The following is a 16,081-nucleotide window of genomic DNA, read 5'->3' on the forward strand; positions in this document are numbered from 1 at the left end:
GCATTTAACATTTATTATAATTTATCAAACTTTTGTAACATTTCTAAACATGAATATGCATTTCTAATGGATGGAGGTCATTATGAAGTGTTACCTGACAGTTCATCTCTACTGGACAAACCATGTAAACAAGACTGTAGCTCTCAGTTAACCGAGATTACCAGACAGTAGAGTCCTACTGTACAATAGACAGGCTCCTTTGAACTAATAGAAGTTGATAAATCAGATAGTATAGGTAAGATTAACTTCAAATCAAATATCAAATGTACTGAGAGGAATGCAGTACAGTCATTTGAAGAAATGTGTATTATTCAGTCAAAACAAACACATTTTACTAGTCAGTCAACTGTTTTTCATTTTGAAAAAAATATAGAACTTTGGTCAAATGAGCACATGCCAGTAGACTGGTGTTATTTCACCCCGGATCAGAATCTGTGATGCTCCTCTCGTTCTCTCTCATGGCACAACCTCGCTCTCTGCTGGTGTAAGACAGTCATCTCTACAATTATATTGGAACCCCATGTCTATGGAGTGCCTGTCTGATGCAAATGGCTCAGTAGGAGTTAAATGTGATGTTATGTGTGTTGTTAGGGATTGCACATTTTAAGAGCAAAAAACTACTTTATAGTCTATAATCTGGCAGTATTGACAGTATTGTGGAGGTAGTTTATACACGGTACTATAGCGCCCTCTAGTGTATAAAATCTGACAGAACACAGGAAACCGCTGTCAACTCTGAAATGCCATATATTTGAAACGTAATACATCCACAGTTCACAGAACAAACCATACAATGACAGAAAGTCATCTAATAGAGGCCATCAAATAAAACAGCCGTAATTATGTATAAACAAAAAACAATGGCACGTATTTGTAGTCCCCTAAATAAATCTGGTTACTGGCTCAGAGCTCTAACCGCTAGGCTACCTGTCACCCCATATAATACACCTTTGTTTTGTCCTGGGGTATGCGATGATTTCACATAGTAAAATACTTTGAAGTTGATTGAATAATCAAACATAGGTATATTTTTGTATCCATTCTGTACCTTTACTTTACTAATATTTGTCATTCAATTCCAAAACATACACACTATATTCATGTCCTCATCCTAACACATCGACAGTGTATATCTCTTAGAGCACTTTACACTGGCATCTTATGTCTCTTCTCTACATTTTGGTACCTTCATTATAAAATCTCAATATATCTGTCTCTTTTTGTACACTCATAAATATCATACATCTCTTACCCAAGGATGTTGTCATCTAAACCCTTGTTATAGGTTATATTTATCCAAATGACATTAACGGACCTCAAACACACTCTTAAAAAATGGCATACAGGAATATTATCATACACACTATCTTGACCATTTCAGTGGATTGGACATGGTTTTTATTGCTAACTTTGATGTTCAGAAGTTATAGTGCAAACATTTCAGGCAGAGCAAAACATAGCTTTAGCCCTCTATTTTTTATTTATTATCTATATTTTTACAAGAGGAAACCACAGATTTCACTTGCAGTCAAAGGATGGTCCATGCTATACGGTATCCTTGGGTTGTCCCTACCCCATTGAAGTAGAAATGTCCAATGGTTAATGGGTTAGGGTCGACGTCCCAAGAAACCCTGATAGGACTGAACGTCAAAGCACCCAAGATGAATTCAGTTTCCATGGGAGTAAGGGGTAAACCTAGGAAGGACGTAGCTGTGCATGGTGACTGTCCCTGTATCAGATGGAGGGTGTTTGATGTTATGGCTTCTCTCCAGATGCCTCTTCCCTGCCTCTTCTCCGCAGGTATCGGATGGCAGACAGCGCACTTATGTTGGCCAGGAGAACTGTGCAATGTTCCGTGGGAAAAAAATATCACATGAGCCAATCGCATGACTGCATCATTCTTGACTGAACAACTAATGACATTTTCTTATTATTGATTTGAATGTTTGAGACATGTTGTATAATAATGTAATCATATAATAACTCATAAGAACAAATAGATTGTGGAAAAAAAGGTATTAGATCTAGTCTAATACTAGACCTAGTCTAATACTAGACCTAGTCTAATACTAGACTAGAATATAACAATATTCTTCCAAATATAACATTGGCTTTAAAGGTCAACTGCCCCTTAAAACCAACTTCTCTTGTTTAAAACGGCATGTGGCATCAAAATGAGTAAGAATAGTTCATTTAAACCTTTATTTAACTAGGCAATTCAGTTACAAATAAATTCTTATTTGCAATGACGGCCTACCAGAAGGCAAAAGGCCTCCTACTGGAGCAGGGATAAAAAATATAAAAAATAGGACAAAACACACATCCTGACAAGAGAGACAACACAACACTACATAAAGAGATACCTAAGACAACAACATAGCATGGCAGCAACACATGAAAACACAGCATGGTAGCAACACAGCACGACAACAACATGGTAGCAACACAACATGGCAGCAGCACAACATGGTGGCAGTAGCACAACATGGTGGCAGTAGCACAACATGGTGGCAGTAGCACAACATGGTAGCAGCAAAAAACACGGTACAAACATTATTGGGCACAGTCAACAGCAAAAAGGGCAAGAGGGTAGGGACAACAATATATCACGCAAAGCAGCCACAACTGTCAGTAAGAGTGTCCATGGTTGAGTCCATGGAATAAAGAGATGGAGATAAAATGTCCAATTTGAGTGTTTGTTGCAGCTCGTTCCAGTCACTAGCTGCAGCGAACTGAAAAGAGGAGCGACCCAGGGATGTGTGTGCTTTGGGGACCTTCAAGAGAATGTGACTGGCAGAGCGAGTGTTGTATGTGGAGGATGAGGGCTGCAGTAGGTATCTCAGGCTCTCCAGAGGGTAGTGCGGTCTGCACAACGCATCACCGGGGGCAAACTACCTGCCCTACAGGACACCTACAGCACCCGATGTCTCAGCCATGTGCTCCTCGTCAGTAACAACCACATCATCAACATTAAGGGACATGGGCAGCTGTGAGGAGGAGGGTTTATTCTTTAGGTCTTTATCCATTTTTATAACTTCTGGGGTTAGACCCACAGAGAGAGAATTGTTCCTTGAAGGAACTAACTTTGGCCTTCCGGATAGCCTGAGTGCACTTATTTCTCATTGTCCTGAACGAGAGCTAGTCAGCCTGAGTGTGCGTGTGCCGAGCGATTTTCCTAATGGATTTCTTGAGCTGGAGTACCTCTGCCATGGTCAACCACGGTCGAACCAGGGGCTGAACCGGTTTTTAATTCTAATTTTCTTTATGGCTCGTATTTGTTAACAATACCACTGAAAATATATAAAAAAGAAGGTCCAAGCATCTTTGACAGAGGGGGATCAAGCTGATTCTATACCAATTTACAGAGACCAGATCACGAAGAAAGGCTTGCTCATTAAAGTTTTTTAGCAAGCGTCTATGACATGTCAGGACAGGTCGTTTCACTGAGCAGCCGTTACGAACACAGGCTGTAAAACAGTGATCACCAAGGTCATTACAGAAAACACCAGACTGATACCTAACAGGATTATTTGTGAGAATAACATCAAGGAGAGTAGCCTTTTCTGGGTGTTTGGAGTCTTTCCCTGTGGGATTTGTAATAATCTGAGAAAGATTTAGGGAGACCCATTGCTTTAGGACTTGGTCAGGTGGTTTAAGTATGTCCAAGTTTAGGTCACCCAGTAGGACAAATTCAGACTTAGTGTAAAGGGCCAGGAGAGAGCTTATGGCATTTATGGAATAGGCCGGTGGTGATGGTGGCCAATAACACCCAGCAACAGTTAACAAAGAGTTATATGAAAGTTTAAATCCAGCAAATCAAACTGTTTGGGGACAGACTTGGTGGAGACAACTGAGCACTGAAGGTGTTCCTTGGTAAATATTGCCACTCCATCACCTTTGGAAGCTCTGTCTGCCAAAAAAGGTTATAACCAGAAAGGTTAACATCAGTGTTCAGAACACTCTTCCTTAACCACGTCTCAGTAATGACAAACACATCTGGATTGGAGCTGTGAACCCACACTTTCAATTGATCCATTTTAGGTAATAAGCTTCTATTGTTAACATGCAGAAAACTCAGGCTTTTACGAGAGCAGAAATCAGTGAAGCAGATATCAGCGCACAAATCAGAATTTGGGCTAGCAACTGTAGATGGGCCAGGGTGTACATGCACATTTCCAGATATAATCAGAAGTAATATAATCAGGGCACGGCAAAGGACAGGGAGAGCTCTGCCGTGTTGATTTATATCATTTGAATGTGCATCAGATGGCAACCGGGTGATATTGTACAGCAATTTCATCAGGTAACTTGAATACAAAGCCGGCGAGAGGTGGTTAGAATAGGATGGGAGGCCAAGAGTCTGTGTAGCCAATAGAGTCAGAGTCCCGAGTGTAGGAACAAACAGACTGTCCCACGGTTGGGTAAACAAGCAAGTTCATAGTCAAAAAAGTATGTAGGAGTCATGAGGCAAATAACATAAAGCACAAGAGAAAAAATATAACAACTTGGGGCTAGCCATTGTAAGTTCAGAGAAACATTCATTCTCGTGTCAAAATTGACTACAAAGGAGGGCCTCTAGAGTGGCGCAGTAGTCTAAGGCACTGCATCGCTGTGCCACTAGAGATTCTGGGTTTGGCCATTGTGTAGTCAAATTAATCTATGATCGTATGCTATCCATTTGTTGTTTGTATGCTGTTCTTTGTATGACATTTTAATATTTGATTATTAACCAATGATATTAGGCCACTCTTGGCCATGATTACAGACACCTGTATCTTTTGACACTATATAAACGAGTCATCCCGCAGTATTTGTGATTATACCCTGATGAAGACAGCTTGGCTGTCGAAACATTGGTAATTACAATTTTTGCATCTGAGCTCCTAGAGTGTGTCTTTTATTTTCAAGTTTTCTACTCCGCTAGCCAGCACCTCATCTTAATAGGTGTGCGTTTTCTTTTTCTTCTAGAAGACTGTAACTACTACCAATTGGATACCACGAAATTGGGGAGAAAAAAGGGGTAAAAAGTATAAATAGGATAATTTTGGTAATGAAGTTATTCTCGTCCAAAACAGCGTTTTGTGAGTTCATCATGATTTACTGAAGGGTTTGGTTTGGATTACGATCATGCCCAGCGCCCACTACCACAAGAGTGATTGTGATTGCAATCTTTCCACTCCAATCATAGCAGCCAAAACTTCCAGAGAGACAGTCTTGCCCATTATGCAGCGCCTTAGACTTGTTGAAATTTAAATTCTATCTTTATTTAACTAGGCAAATTCTTATTTTCAATGACGGCCCAGGAACAGTGGGTTAACTGCCTGTTCAGGGGCAGAACGACAGATTTGTACCTTGTCAGCTCGGGGGTTTGAACTTGCAACCTTCCGGTTGCTAGTCCACCGCTCTAACCACTAGGTTACCCTGCCACCCCAATAAAATAACACTTGGCCCTAAACTGTTCATGGAGTGGCCACTTGTGTTTGATAGTGACCACTCGAGTCTGCCCCTTTTTGGGTAAAATGAGAATTGAGATGATCAGAGTGCATATGTATCCCAACTGGAGGGAGCCCTAGCCTTTTGGGACCCTAAGCGAGATTTGTTTGGGAGGCCCCGCACCAAGCGGGCAACTTTCCCTTTTGACGGCAGAGAGAAAAATTACATTTTGACATGGGGCAGAAATACATTTTTGAATTTTTAAAGCAAGTTTTCTACAGTTCTACACATTTCTCCATGGGGCAGAGAGAAAGTTTTGCCATTTTAAAACTAATTTCCTGCAATTCTATCCATTTTTCCATGGGGAAGATTATTTTGTTGTAATTTTATAACATATATATTTTAATTCTACTCATTTTGCCATGGGCCAGAGGCAAATTGTGGCAGTTTTAAAGCAAATTTCCTGCAATTATACACATTTTGCCATGGCTTATGCCATGTTAATGATATCTGAGTGAGAGTGCCTGGATCCGGCCCTGCCCAACTGCAACTTGTCAATATTCCAAAACCTATTCTTGAGCATCTCGTGTCCCCTCGTGTAACATGATTCGCTATGAAATACTGACCATGTTTACATGTGCACAGTTTTCCCGGATAATAGGTCATATCCTGTTTAAGGTCTTATTCGAGATAAGCCGTTTACATGCGCCTTTGATATCCTGCTCATGAGTATCCCTGTATCCATGAATAAACAGAGTGTTCCTCATTTAAGTTCATATGGGTTAAATAGAATGGTTACTGAAATCTGGACACTGACTGTAGGCCTAAAACCTCTCACATGTAGCATAACATAATATTATCTCCTGCAGAATTGTGCATTTCTTGCAGTAAAATTCTACAACAAATGTTAACTTTGTCTCGAGAAAATTTAAATCAACGCGTAATCTGCTATCTTTGACACTGCTATGCCATCAGACCACCATCAGACCACAGGAGGTTGGTGGCACATTAATTGGGGAGAACGCTCGAGGTAATTACTCGAGCGTAATCAGTGGAATGGTATCATATACATCAAACACCTGGTTTCCAGGTGTTTGATGCTATTCCATTTGCGCCGTTCCAGCCATTATTATGAGCCGTTCTCCCCTCAGCAGCCTCCTGTGAAGCAGACAGTATTTCAACCACATAAAATATGCACCCAAGAGGAACTGAAGTCTTATCAGAAACATGTTAAGTTGTTTTCTCAGCTTTTCATTTAATTTCAAACGGATGATATTTGGACAGGACCAATCTTTACACTGTTTTGGAGTTATTGCATTTTCTCCCCGGTCCCTGAAGGAAACAGACAACTTTACCGGTGTTAACTAGATTACTAATGCATTCATGTAAGACATTATTTTGTTGAGCAAACTGGATAGTTGTAACATTCTCAATATCTCCGATCAGGAACAAGCTAAAATCATGTGACTCACTGTGCACATTTAGTCTTCAAACCCCGTGAAGAAGCAAGACCTTGTGATAAACTCTGCACATTTTTTATTGACAAAAATCAGATTTGGGGGTAAGAAAGTCATTTTTTGGCCAATTTCTTTTTTGTGATGGCATCATCTGCCTGGTAGGTAGATTCACCAAACTTATTTCAGGTTTAAAACCAGTTTGTGTAGACATACAGTACCAGTCAAAAGTTTGGACACCTACTCATTCAAGGGTTTTTCTTCTTGAAATGTTCCGTATTGACTGACATTCATGTCTTAAAGTAATGATAGATTGTTGTTTAATTTGGACTTGGTCTTTTATGAAATGCAGTTCAAGAAATAGAGTTTAGCAAATATTTACTAAATAAACTAAAGTGAAAAAAAAGTAACACAAGAAAATTACATAACAATAACGAGGCTATATACAAGGGGTACCAATACTGAGTCAATGTGAGGCGGTACAGGTGTGTTGAGGTTATTTGTAGTGACTATGTGACTATGCATAGATGCATAGATAAATAAACAGCGAGTACCAGCAGTGTAAGAACAAAGGTGGAAGGGGGGGATCAATGTAAATTGTCTGGGTGGCCATTTGATTAATTGTTCAGCAATCGTATGGGGGGTAGAAGCTGTTAAGGAGCCTTTTGGTCCTAGACCTGGCGCTCCGGTACCGCTTGCCGTGCATTGTCAAAGCAAAAATCAAGCCATGAGGTCGAAGGAAATGTCTGTAGAGCCCCGAGATGAGATTGTGTTGGGGCACAGATCTGGGGAAGGGTACCAAAACATTTCTGCAGTATTGAAGGTCCCCAAGAACACAGCGGCCTCTATAATTCTTGAATGGAAGAAGTTTGGAACCACCAAGACTCTTCCTAGAGCTTCCCGCCCGGCCAAACTGAGCAATCAGGGGAGAAGGGCCTTGGTCAGGGAGATGGCCAATTACCCAATAGTCACTATGAAAGAGCTCCAGAGGTCCTCTGTGGAGATGGGAGAACCTTCCAGAAGGACAACCATCTCTGCAGCACTCCACCAATCAGGACTTTATGGTAGAGAGGCCAGATGGAAGCAACTCCTTAGTAAAAGGCAATTGACAGCCCACTTGGTGTTTGCCAAAAGGCACCTAAAACTTTCAGATCATGACAAACAAGATTCTCTGGTCTGATGAAACTAAGATTGAACTCTTTGGCCTGAATGCCAAGCGTCACGTCTGGAGGAAACCTGCCACCATCCCTACGGTGAAGCATGCTGATGGCAGCATCATACTGCGGGGATGTCTTTCAGCGGCAGGGACTGGGAGACTTAGTGGGTAAAGGGTCTGAATACTTATGTAAATGTGATATTTCAGTTTATTTTTAATACATTTTCTAAAATAAAAAACAAACAGTTTTTGCTTCGTCATGATGGGGTATTGTGTGTAGATTGAAAAAAACAATTTAATCAATTTAAGAATAAGGCTGTAATGTAACAAAAATGTGGAAAAAGTCAAGGGGTCTGAAAACCATGCTTGTTTCCAACAGTTTCTACCAATTGCAAAGACATCTGAAGTCATCGGTGGTCACAGAAAGACCGATAAACATCTTGATTTTGTGTTTAGCTGAGATCTTCTATGTATAAAGCGACACGGCAGGGAAAAAATAAATAAATCATCTAACGAAGCACATAGCTGCTCTATGAGTGGTCTGAGCAAATCATTAAATAACAAGCATTTTCAAGTGTAACTTTAGGAACAATGGTTTTGGGAAACATCTCGGAGATTTAACCATGCTCAGACAAAGGTTCTAACGATGGACTTAGCCTTAAGGTGCTATTGGGAATCCAGGCCAGGGTCTATAGAATGTACATACCAGCCTTCCAGGCATCTCCAGCTTGTGGGTTAGCGGACTTCAACACCCAGGAGGCGAATGCGATGCAGACTAAACACATGTCTGACTGTCTGAGAGGTACAAGGGAGGCATCTAATCCTAGAAAGGACACAGTATGTGGCTGTTTAAATAGTCAAACAAAATGTATCACATTCAAGATTGAACATTCTCTACTGTTCTGTACTGTGCTGGCTTGGATATTTTCTTTTCACACCGTCCTCTCCAGCACGTTTCCAGCAACTATCGTGGATGTGTAATGAGGCCAGCGCAGTACAGGTTGGCTTGGCTCAGTAGATTGAAAAATATATTTGACTTATACAAGTATAATAGAATAGATGGAAAATACCTATGCAATGGTAAAGATGACACACAGGTGAAACTGTTTGTGTGAGTACTTTGGAGTACTTTGTGTGCTCTTTGGCTACAAAACTAAAATATAAGATCAGTGGGGATGTGGCATTGCTCAGCTGTCTTGGGAGTACAATTGTCCCCATGGAGCACAGAGGAAATGGGCTTACTGTGGTAATGCACGTTCACGCAGGGAATATGTCCAGGAGGAGATCATTGATCTCAAATCCCATACCTGCTGCAGACAGACTAGGCCTCATTACATTAGGCAGGAAATGTCCTGTTCTTTCACACTGTGCCCTGATCAGGTTCTAGCCATAGCGATACCTGGACTAATTCCAAACAATCTAAAGTGTGGCACTGGGACAGCTCTGTGGCAAACAGGTATTTCTGTGCACCTTAAAGGGATGTTCTACTAAAGAAAAATGTCCACTTTGGCTGTTGTTGACTCTGACTTTGATATGTGTTTTGCTAACTTCTCTTTAAGGAAAATCTATGGGTGAATCATTGTTGATCACCATGTTAAACACATTGTGCTATGTGTGTATATTGTGCTATTGTGTATATGTGCGGTCAAGGTCACTGTTCCGTCTTAGAGCTGCTTACTGGATGGAATGGTGCTCCTTTGGCCACCATGGTGGGCCTATTTATACTTACCATTTGACGGCAAACATGTGAATAACGCTTGGCACTAGGCAACTTGAGATGACACGGACAGTGATTGAAGAAGAGTTATCACGTGCAACCATTCCTCTGGCACTTGGCTTAGCACTACTACGTGCGTCTAGTCAATGTTCATTGACAGCTGGATTGAGGGAGCACGTTAAGATCACAACAGTTAGTGATCGATTATGACTAAGGTCTTCATCTAACATGTGATTGTCATCAACTATTAGATTGCACTACCTCTTGCCAGCTTGCAAAATTTGGCATGGTAAAATGACTTGTCTGGTTGATGAGACATCAGGTAACCAGATTACAACCAGATAAAAAAAAAAACAGTTTACAACCAGTATACAACTTGGCCATGATGTCAAGAAATGTATCAGTTTTTCCAGCTGGGTTAGATACATAAAAAAAAGTAAAATACTTGAAGACTCCAAGTGCTGAATGTGCATAGTAATGTGTATGTGATAATAGAGAAAATGGCCTTACTGGGATTAGCAACAGCCATCTGCAGATCCGGATATCTCCTCTTCTGTTCGGCCAGCTGTCTGAAGATCCTGCCTTCTAGTTTGTACAGCAGTTGATCAGGAAAAGGCTGGTCTTGGATGCCCAGCGTGTGGATGGGTCTAATGGTTCTGCAGAATGAACTCTTGATCTCATCCACAGGAACCAGGGACCAGGAGTCAGATCTCTGACTTTGGCTGGTGGAGCCAGTGAGGCGGACCTTCCGTAGGGAGAAATAGTTTTTCCAGAAGAAGTTCTCACTTAGACCCTCGTCTGTGAAAAAGTCCTCATATATGTCCGGAGCCACTATTACACCTTGCGTCTCATTTGGCTTATGGTTCAACCGCGTGATCACCCGGATCGGACTTCTGACTGGGTTATCTTCCTCATCCGAGTCTGCAGACGAGTCACTGGAGAAGAAATGATCGTAGGCCTCCGGGAACTGAAGATTCTTGTTGGCCGAATGTCCGCAGGAAAAGATGGGCAACAGCTCATCCTTGTTGTGGATTGATGCCTCCCTGACAGGGTAGAAGAAGCTTCCTGCATCAAACTCGGAGTAGAAATGCTCATAATCAGGGACTGAATCACTGTTGACATAGTAGGCGGCCATGTTGTTTGTTTCCGATGGACTGGCCTCCGATTTATTTCCTCCAAAGACGTACTGGATGATCTCAGAGAAAGAGATCTGATTGCTTTCTTTTGACACATCCTCTGAAAAAGATGCTGAAGGTAAAGAATTCATGCTACTGTGCTGCCTCACTAAATGTCCATCACTGCAGGACTCCATTTCTGGTTCTCTTTCCTCTGATATAACAGTTGGTAAGGCCTGACCTTTCAACACCTGGCAAAGTGGTTCAACTTCCAGAGCTAGTAGGTTCTGCACACTGACGTTTTTGCTAATTTTTCTTACGTACTGTGGGGCACTGCCTGAAAAAATTGGTCGGGGGATGTAACTTGCGGAACTTAGCATTGCAACATTTTCTGGGTATATACCAGCCCCAACGCTAACTGAGTCTGGCTCGCTTTCCCATAAGATACCAATAGAGTTGGATGATTTATTTCTCGTGATTGGATCAGTGCTTGGATTATCAGCATTTGTATTTTGTGAGAATTTTTTGTCAAAATCAGAAATGGTGGAAATGTCGCCACTGGAGCGGTGAGGTTTGGAGTCGTCCAAGTGAGTGAAGTAGCCTGAGTCTGCGGCATCAGAGCTGTCGGCTGCCTCAGCCTCTGGTGGCTGGGGGAGAACACTGGACTGGTGGGCATTGCTGACCATACGTAGTCGCAAAATGTCATTAATGGTCAGCTTCTCCATCTCATTCCAAAAACTGGAGATGGCATACACAGGACGTGTTTCGTCGGGTGCTTTTTCAATCCCCTCGCACTCTGCTGTTTTGGCTGTGCTAACAGTGTCCTCTGTGTTGATCTCTATATCAACTTTGAGTTCTGGAGTATCTTGAGACGTATCCTGACTGTCATGTTCAGACATTTCCCTTGTTGCTTTGCCTACAGAAAGTTCTGCTTCTTGACCATTGAATCTGGTTTGAATATCTGGTGTATCAGAGCTTTCAAATAACGTCATTGGCAAGTCTATGTCAGTGTTATGTTTATCTGGCAGTGCTGTCATATATGTTTTGTTAGACTGAAACCCAACAATTTGGTTACTTTCCATTTGTAATTCAGGGGAATTAGAAAGTGAAATATTTGATTGAGTTAATGGGACATTCTCTGGAGTACACGAATCAGGGTCTTTTTCAGTGACATTATAACTTATGTAAGTATTATTTATTTCATCTGCCTGATTAGAGTTCATAGCACTCTTTGGAATAACAGAGTAACACGAGACAGTAAAAAGAGGTATTGCTAATACAGGATTAACTGTCTGGTTTCCATATGTTGTTTGACTGATTACGTCATCTGATTTTGAACAGCAGGGCTCATTGAAACTATTGATTTGGCCAAGTAATGGTGTCTTGGTGGGTTTTAGTGTTGTGTTAGTGCTGACCACTCCTGATGGCATACTCTTATCAAGAGTTGGGATGAGTACATTTTTAAATTCTTGGTGCATCTTGAGGACTATGTTTTCATGAGCAGGCAGCTGCAATGTGTTTGAAACAACACCACTGCTGCCTTTAGAGATGAGTAAGTTGTTCTTTCTGTGTGCGGTGTTATGTTCTGTTGATTCTGGTGTATGGAGAATCTCAGATGAGGCGTCCCTGTTTTGAGTCTTTCCATTCACTTCGTGCAGTTGCAGAGGCCCAGACTCCCTTTGATATTTTGTGATGTTATCTGGGCCAAACTTTGCTTCCTCTGTGACCGGAGATGACTCACTAGAAGCACAGGTGGACATTGAGACTGGCAATCCAGGACATTCTTTAGATTCTGTTGATGGCTGTAATTGTAATGCGCTGCTTGGCTGTAAATTTGCTGCCACATTACCGTCATAATTAGGTGTTGACAAACCGCTGTCAACAGCTCGACCTGGTGGGGATGTTGATCTATCAGTGCATTCACTGTTTACAGGTAAGCTAGATTTGGCTTGTTTGCATTTCGCCCCCATACCAAGAGGCTCAGCTTTTACTGGCCTCAACTCATTCTTCTCAGTTAGTGTTTGACTTTGACGGTCTCTTAGAAGGGGAGTTGGTAAATTGAGGCTCACTTCGTCATGCTCCACTGCAGTTGGGCCAGGTGTCACATTGTTTCTGGCTCTCCCTTGGAGTATTTCTGAGTGTGTAGGTCGACAATGAAAACTCTGAGTTTGGTGAGCTGAGGATTTGATATGCTCACAGCCAGCCTCATTCATGCAAACTGCAGTGTAATCTCTTGATAGTCTTACATGAGCATCCATTTCTATTCCCTGTGCACATCTCTTCGCCTCAGAGTCACTATGATTGGCAAAGAACTGCCTCTTGTACCCTTGGCCAGCGTCCACAATACTGACCGTTTTTTTTCTCCTTCTCTTCTTTTTAATGGTGAATGTTGGAGACTGATCTGGGCTCCTTACGCTCTGCTGTTCTGGGTCTTTCTTTGTTGATGTGACAGCAAGGTATTTGCCTTCTGTTGATTTATTGTGTGGCATCACTTCAAGGTTTTTAGATGAATCCCTATCAGGGTTAAGGCACAAATCAGAGGTTTTCTTAAGAAGTGGTTTATCTAACAGGATATCCCCATTACTCTCATCACCCACACTTTTGCATACAGCTAACTCTGAGTTCAGCACTTTCCCAGAGGCAGGTGTCTTTAATGAGTCGGCTGTCATTTCCAATATTGCTTTGAGTAAGTCACAGGATTGACCCTCCCTTTTCAGCCTCCCTGCTTCATTTGCTGGCACCAACATCCAATCCTTCTCTCTGATGGCCAACTCTACATTGGGATTGGTGGATTTGTCTGTCTTGCCCTCAGAGGCATCATTGACTGGGAGCTCAGGAGCCACCTTGGAGTCAGGCCTATCTGTTGTTTTGGCATTGTCTGGCTCTGTGGTTTCCATGCCAGTTGCTGCCTCACTGCTGGCAGACAGGGAGTTGAACTCTGGGTTGTTTATTGGCAAAGCGTCGTCATTGGCTCGTGGCCCATCACCACACACCTCCCCCTGCCCCACCTTGCTGCTTTTCCCCACTGTTGCTTGGCTGTGCTCAATAAACTGTTCAGCCTCTGGGAGACTTTTAAGCCTCTCAAAGAACATATTGATAGACTCCAGGTGCACATCCTCATCCTCGCTGCACGACAAGACATTCTCCAAGCTACCGACACTGTACTTGTTGAGGTAATGCTCCACGGGAGAACCCTCGGAATCCCGGGGGCCGTCCATGGGGCAGACAGCCTCCCAAGCATCTGACTTGAGGTCAACTCGCAGACCCTTGTCTAAGAAAGTGGACCCTCCCGCATCATCAACGTCACTCAAGCTGTAGTCACTAATGCTAGAGTCCAATCCAGCCAGCGCGTGGGGGTGGAGGTCACACTCCTCGCACTCCTGGAAGAAGGAGTCCCAGTCACCCTCGGAGACGTGCACACTGTGTTCATAGTCATCCATTGTGAGGAAGGGTTACAAAACAGTTTCACCACTACCTGTGAAATAAATCAACACTGTGCTTTAAATGTCACTGTAAACATGGTGCGACACCTGAGAAGATAAAGATACTCGTGTCTCAAACTAGTTCAACAAAAAAGTGGGATTCTTAACAGTTCTACTGCAACGAATGACAGATAACGTCAACTCTTGAAAATCTTTGTTTGCTATCAGTTTAGGCTACATGATGTCTCAACCAAGAATTGGCTACGTTTGCCAAGTGCATTGCCAAGCCACCACTTCATGTGCAATTTCTTCTGTCTAGGTGGGGAGATTTAATCATTAACTAAAATAAAAAGATAGTTGTCATGAAATTCATGTATGTCACAGATTCACTAACTCCAACAGTACTTGAAATGACCTTAACATTGAAATTACCCTAACTATTAAAGGACTCCCCCCACACATCTGTATCAGAAAGTGTATTGTCCATGTGTGCAGCCATAAGGTCCTACCTGTTAAGCCTCCTGCTGCTGTGCCACTCTTATATAGAGTGTTATGCTCCGGTGTCCCAGCAGTGGCATGCTGTTTCTCTACGTGTCCTCTGGTCGGCCGTCCATATGTTGTGAGAGTGCAATGTGTCAGGCCCTATGATCCGTTATAAATAGAGAGGTGCTTCGGTGCCTCTCATCACGTAATACACGCAATGCTCCAGTCTGGCGCTCGCCATCATTCCCAACAGAGGTATAACGTTTCAGCACCGTAAATAGACGCCACACTCACAAAGTGATCACAAGATCTTGAATGTCCATGTGATGTTAATGTAGTTTACCTACTTTGTCACACCTTCTTCATGCCAGTTGGACAGCAAGTGGTCTTTCGTATAAGTTTATATTTTTGGGGGTTCCTTGCTTCCTTGTAGTAGTGAATTAGACAGATTCATTCCAACATTGGTTGTATGGAACAGCCAGGGCATAACACAACTGTAACTGGTGTTTCTGCAGTAAAGTCTTGCGAGGCAGCTAATGCTCCTGACAATGGCCACACTCCCACGGAAGAGGGTCATTTGTGGCAGTCAGTCAGCTGATACATCGCTGGTATGATGTCACTGGGTGACAGAGGATCTGAATCTTCCCCTTAGACACACTGGACACTGTGGACAGTCAGAGTGAATGCCAGAAAAGGTTGGAGTGCTGGAGCGGCCATGGAAAAAAATGGATGCCAGTTTATGTGAGAGTCGTCTGACACAGGCCATCTTGCAGCCAGAATCTAGCTACCTGATCCCTCCATGCAGGGCCAGCTCTAGCCTTTTGGGGGCCCTAAGCGAGATTTGGTGGAGAGAACAAAAATATTTTGAAGTAAATTTCCTGCATTTCTACACATTTTGCCGTGGAGCATAGAGAAAATGTTGCAGTTTTATTGCAAGTTTTCTGCAGTTCTATATATTTTGCCATTAGGAGGCGACCGTTGGGTCCTAAGCAACTGCTTATGTAGCTTATGCCTGGAGCCGGCTCTGCCTCCATGTGGGAGACAGAATAATTCTACAATTATTTCATCTGGATACAAAAAGTGAGTGTGTGCAAAGTGCAATAAAGTGCTGAATATAAACTTTGCCATGTAACTTTTTGTATTATTTCAAGCATGGCAGTAGATTAGGATGTATTTAATTTTTTTGGGCTCCTTTTTATGGTTTGAGTGAGAGCAACAGCTGAACTCTACAATAAATCAGACAAGTCAAAGAAGTGATCCTGAGGGTGATATCGACCATCCATATCTTCACAACAATCTAT

The 16,081-nt window shown here is 42.3% G+C and overlaps 1 protein-coding gene across 1 annotated transcript; it reads right to left on the reverse strand.

Annotated features, from left to right (window-relative positions):
• Positions 1–729: 729 nt before the first annotated feature.
• On the reverse strand, positions 730–15,188 carry perm1a (PPARGC1 and ESRR induced regulator, muscle 1a). Its single transcript, XM_020506273.2, has 4 exons — positions 14,807–15,188; positions 10,271–14,350; positions 8,750–8,866; positions 730–1,841 (listed from the first exon to the last, which is right to left on the reverse strand). Exons 2-4 carry the CDS (start codon positions 14,313–14,315, stop codon positions 1,756–1,758), a joined length of 4,248 nt encoding a protein of 1,415 aa, XP_020361862.1. The 5' UTR covers positions 14,316–14,350; positions 14,807–15,188; the 3' UTR covers positions 730–1,755.
• Positions 15,189–16,081: the final 893 nt, after the last annotated feature.

This window comes from Oncorhynchus kisutch, linkage group LG17 (assembly GCF_002021735.2).
Source record: "Oncorhynchus kisutch isolate 150728-3 linkage group LG17, Okis_V2, whole genome shotgun sequence".
Classification (NCBI taxonomy): Eukaryota; Metazoa; Chordata; class Actinopteri; order Salmoniformes; family Salmonidae; genus Oncorhynchus; species Oncorhynchus kisutch.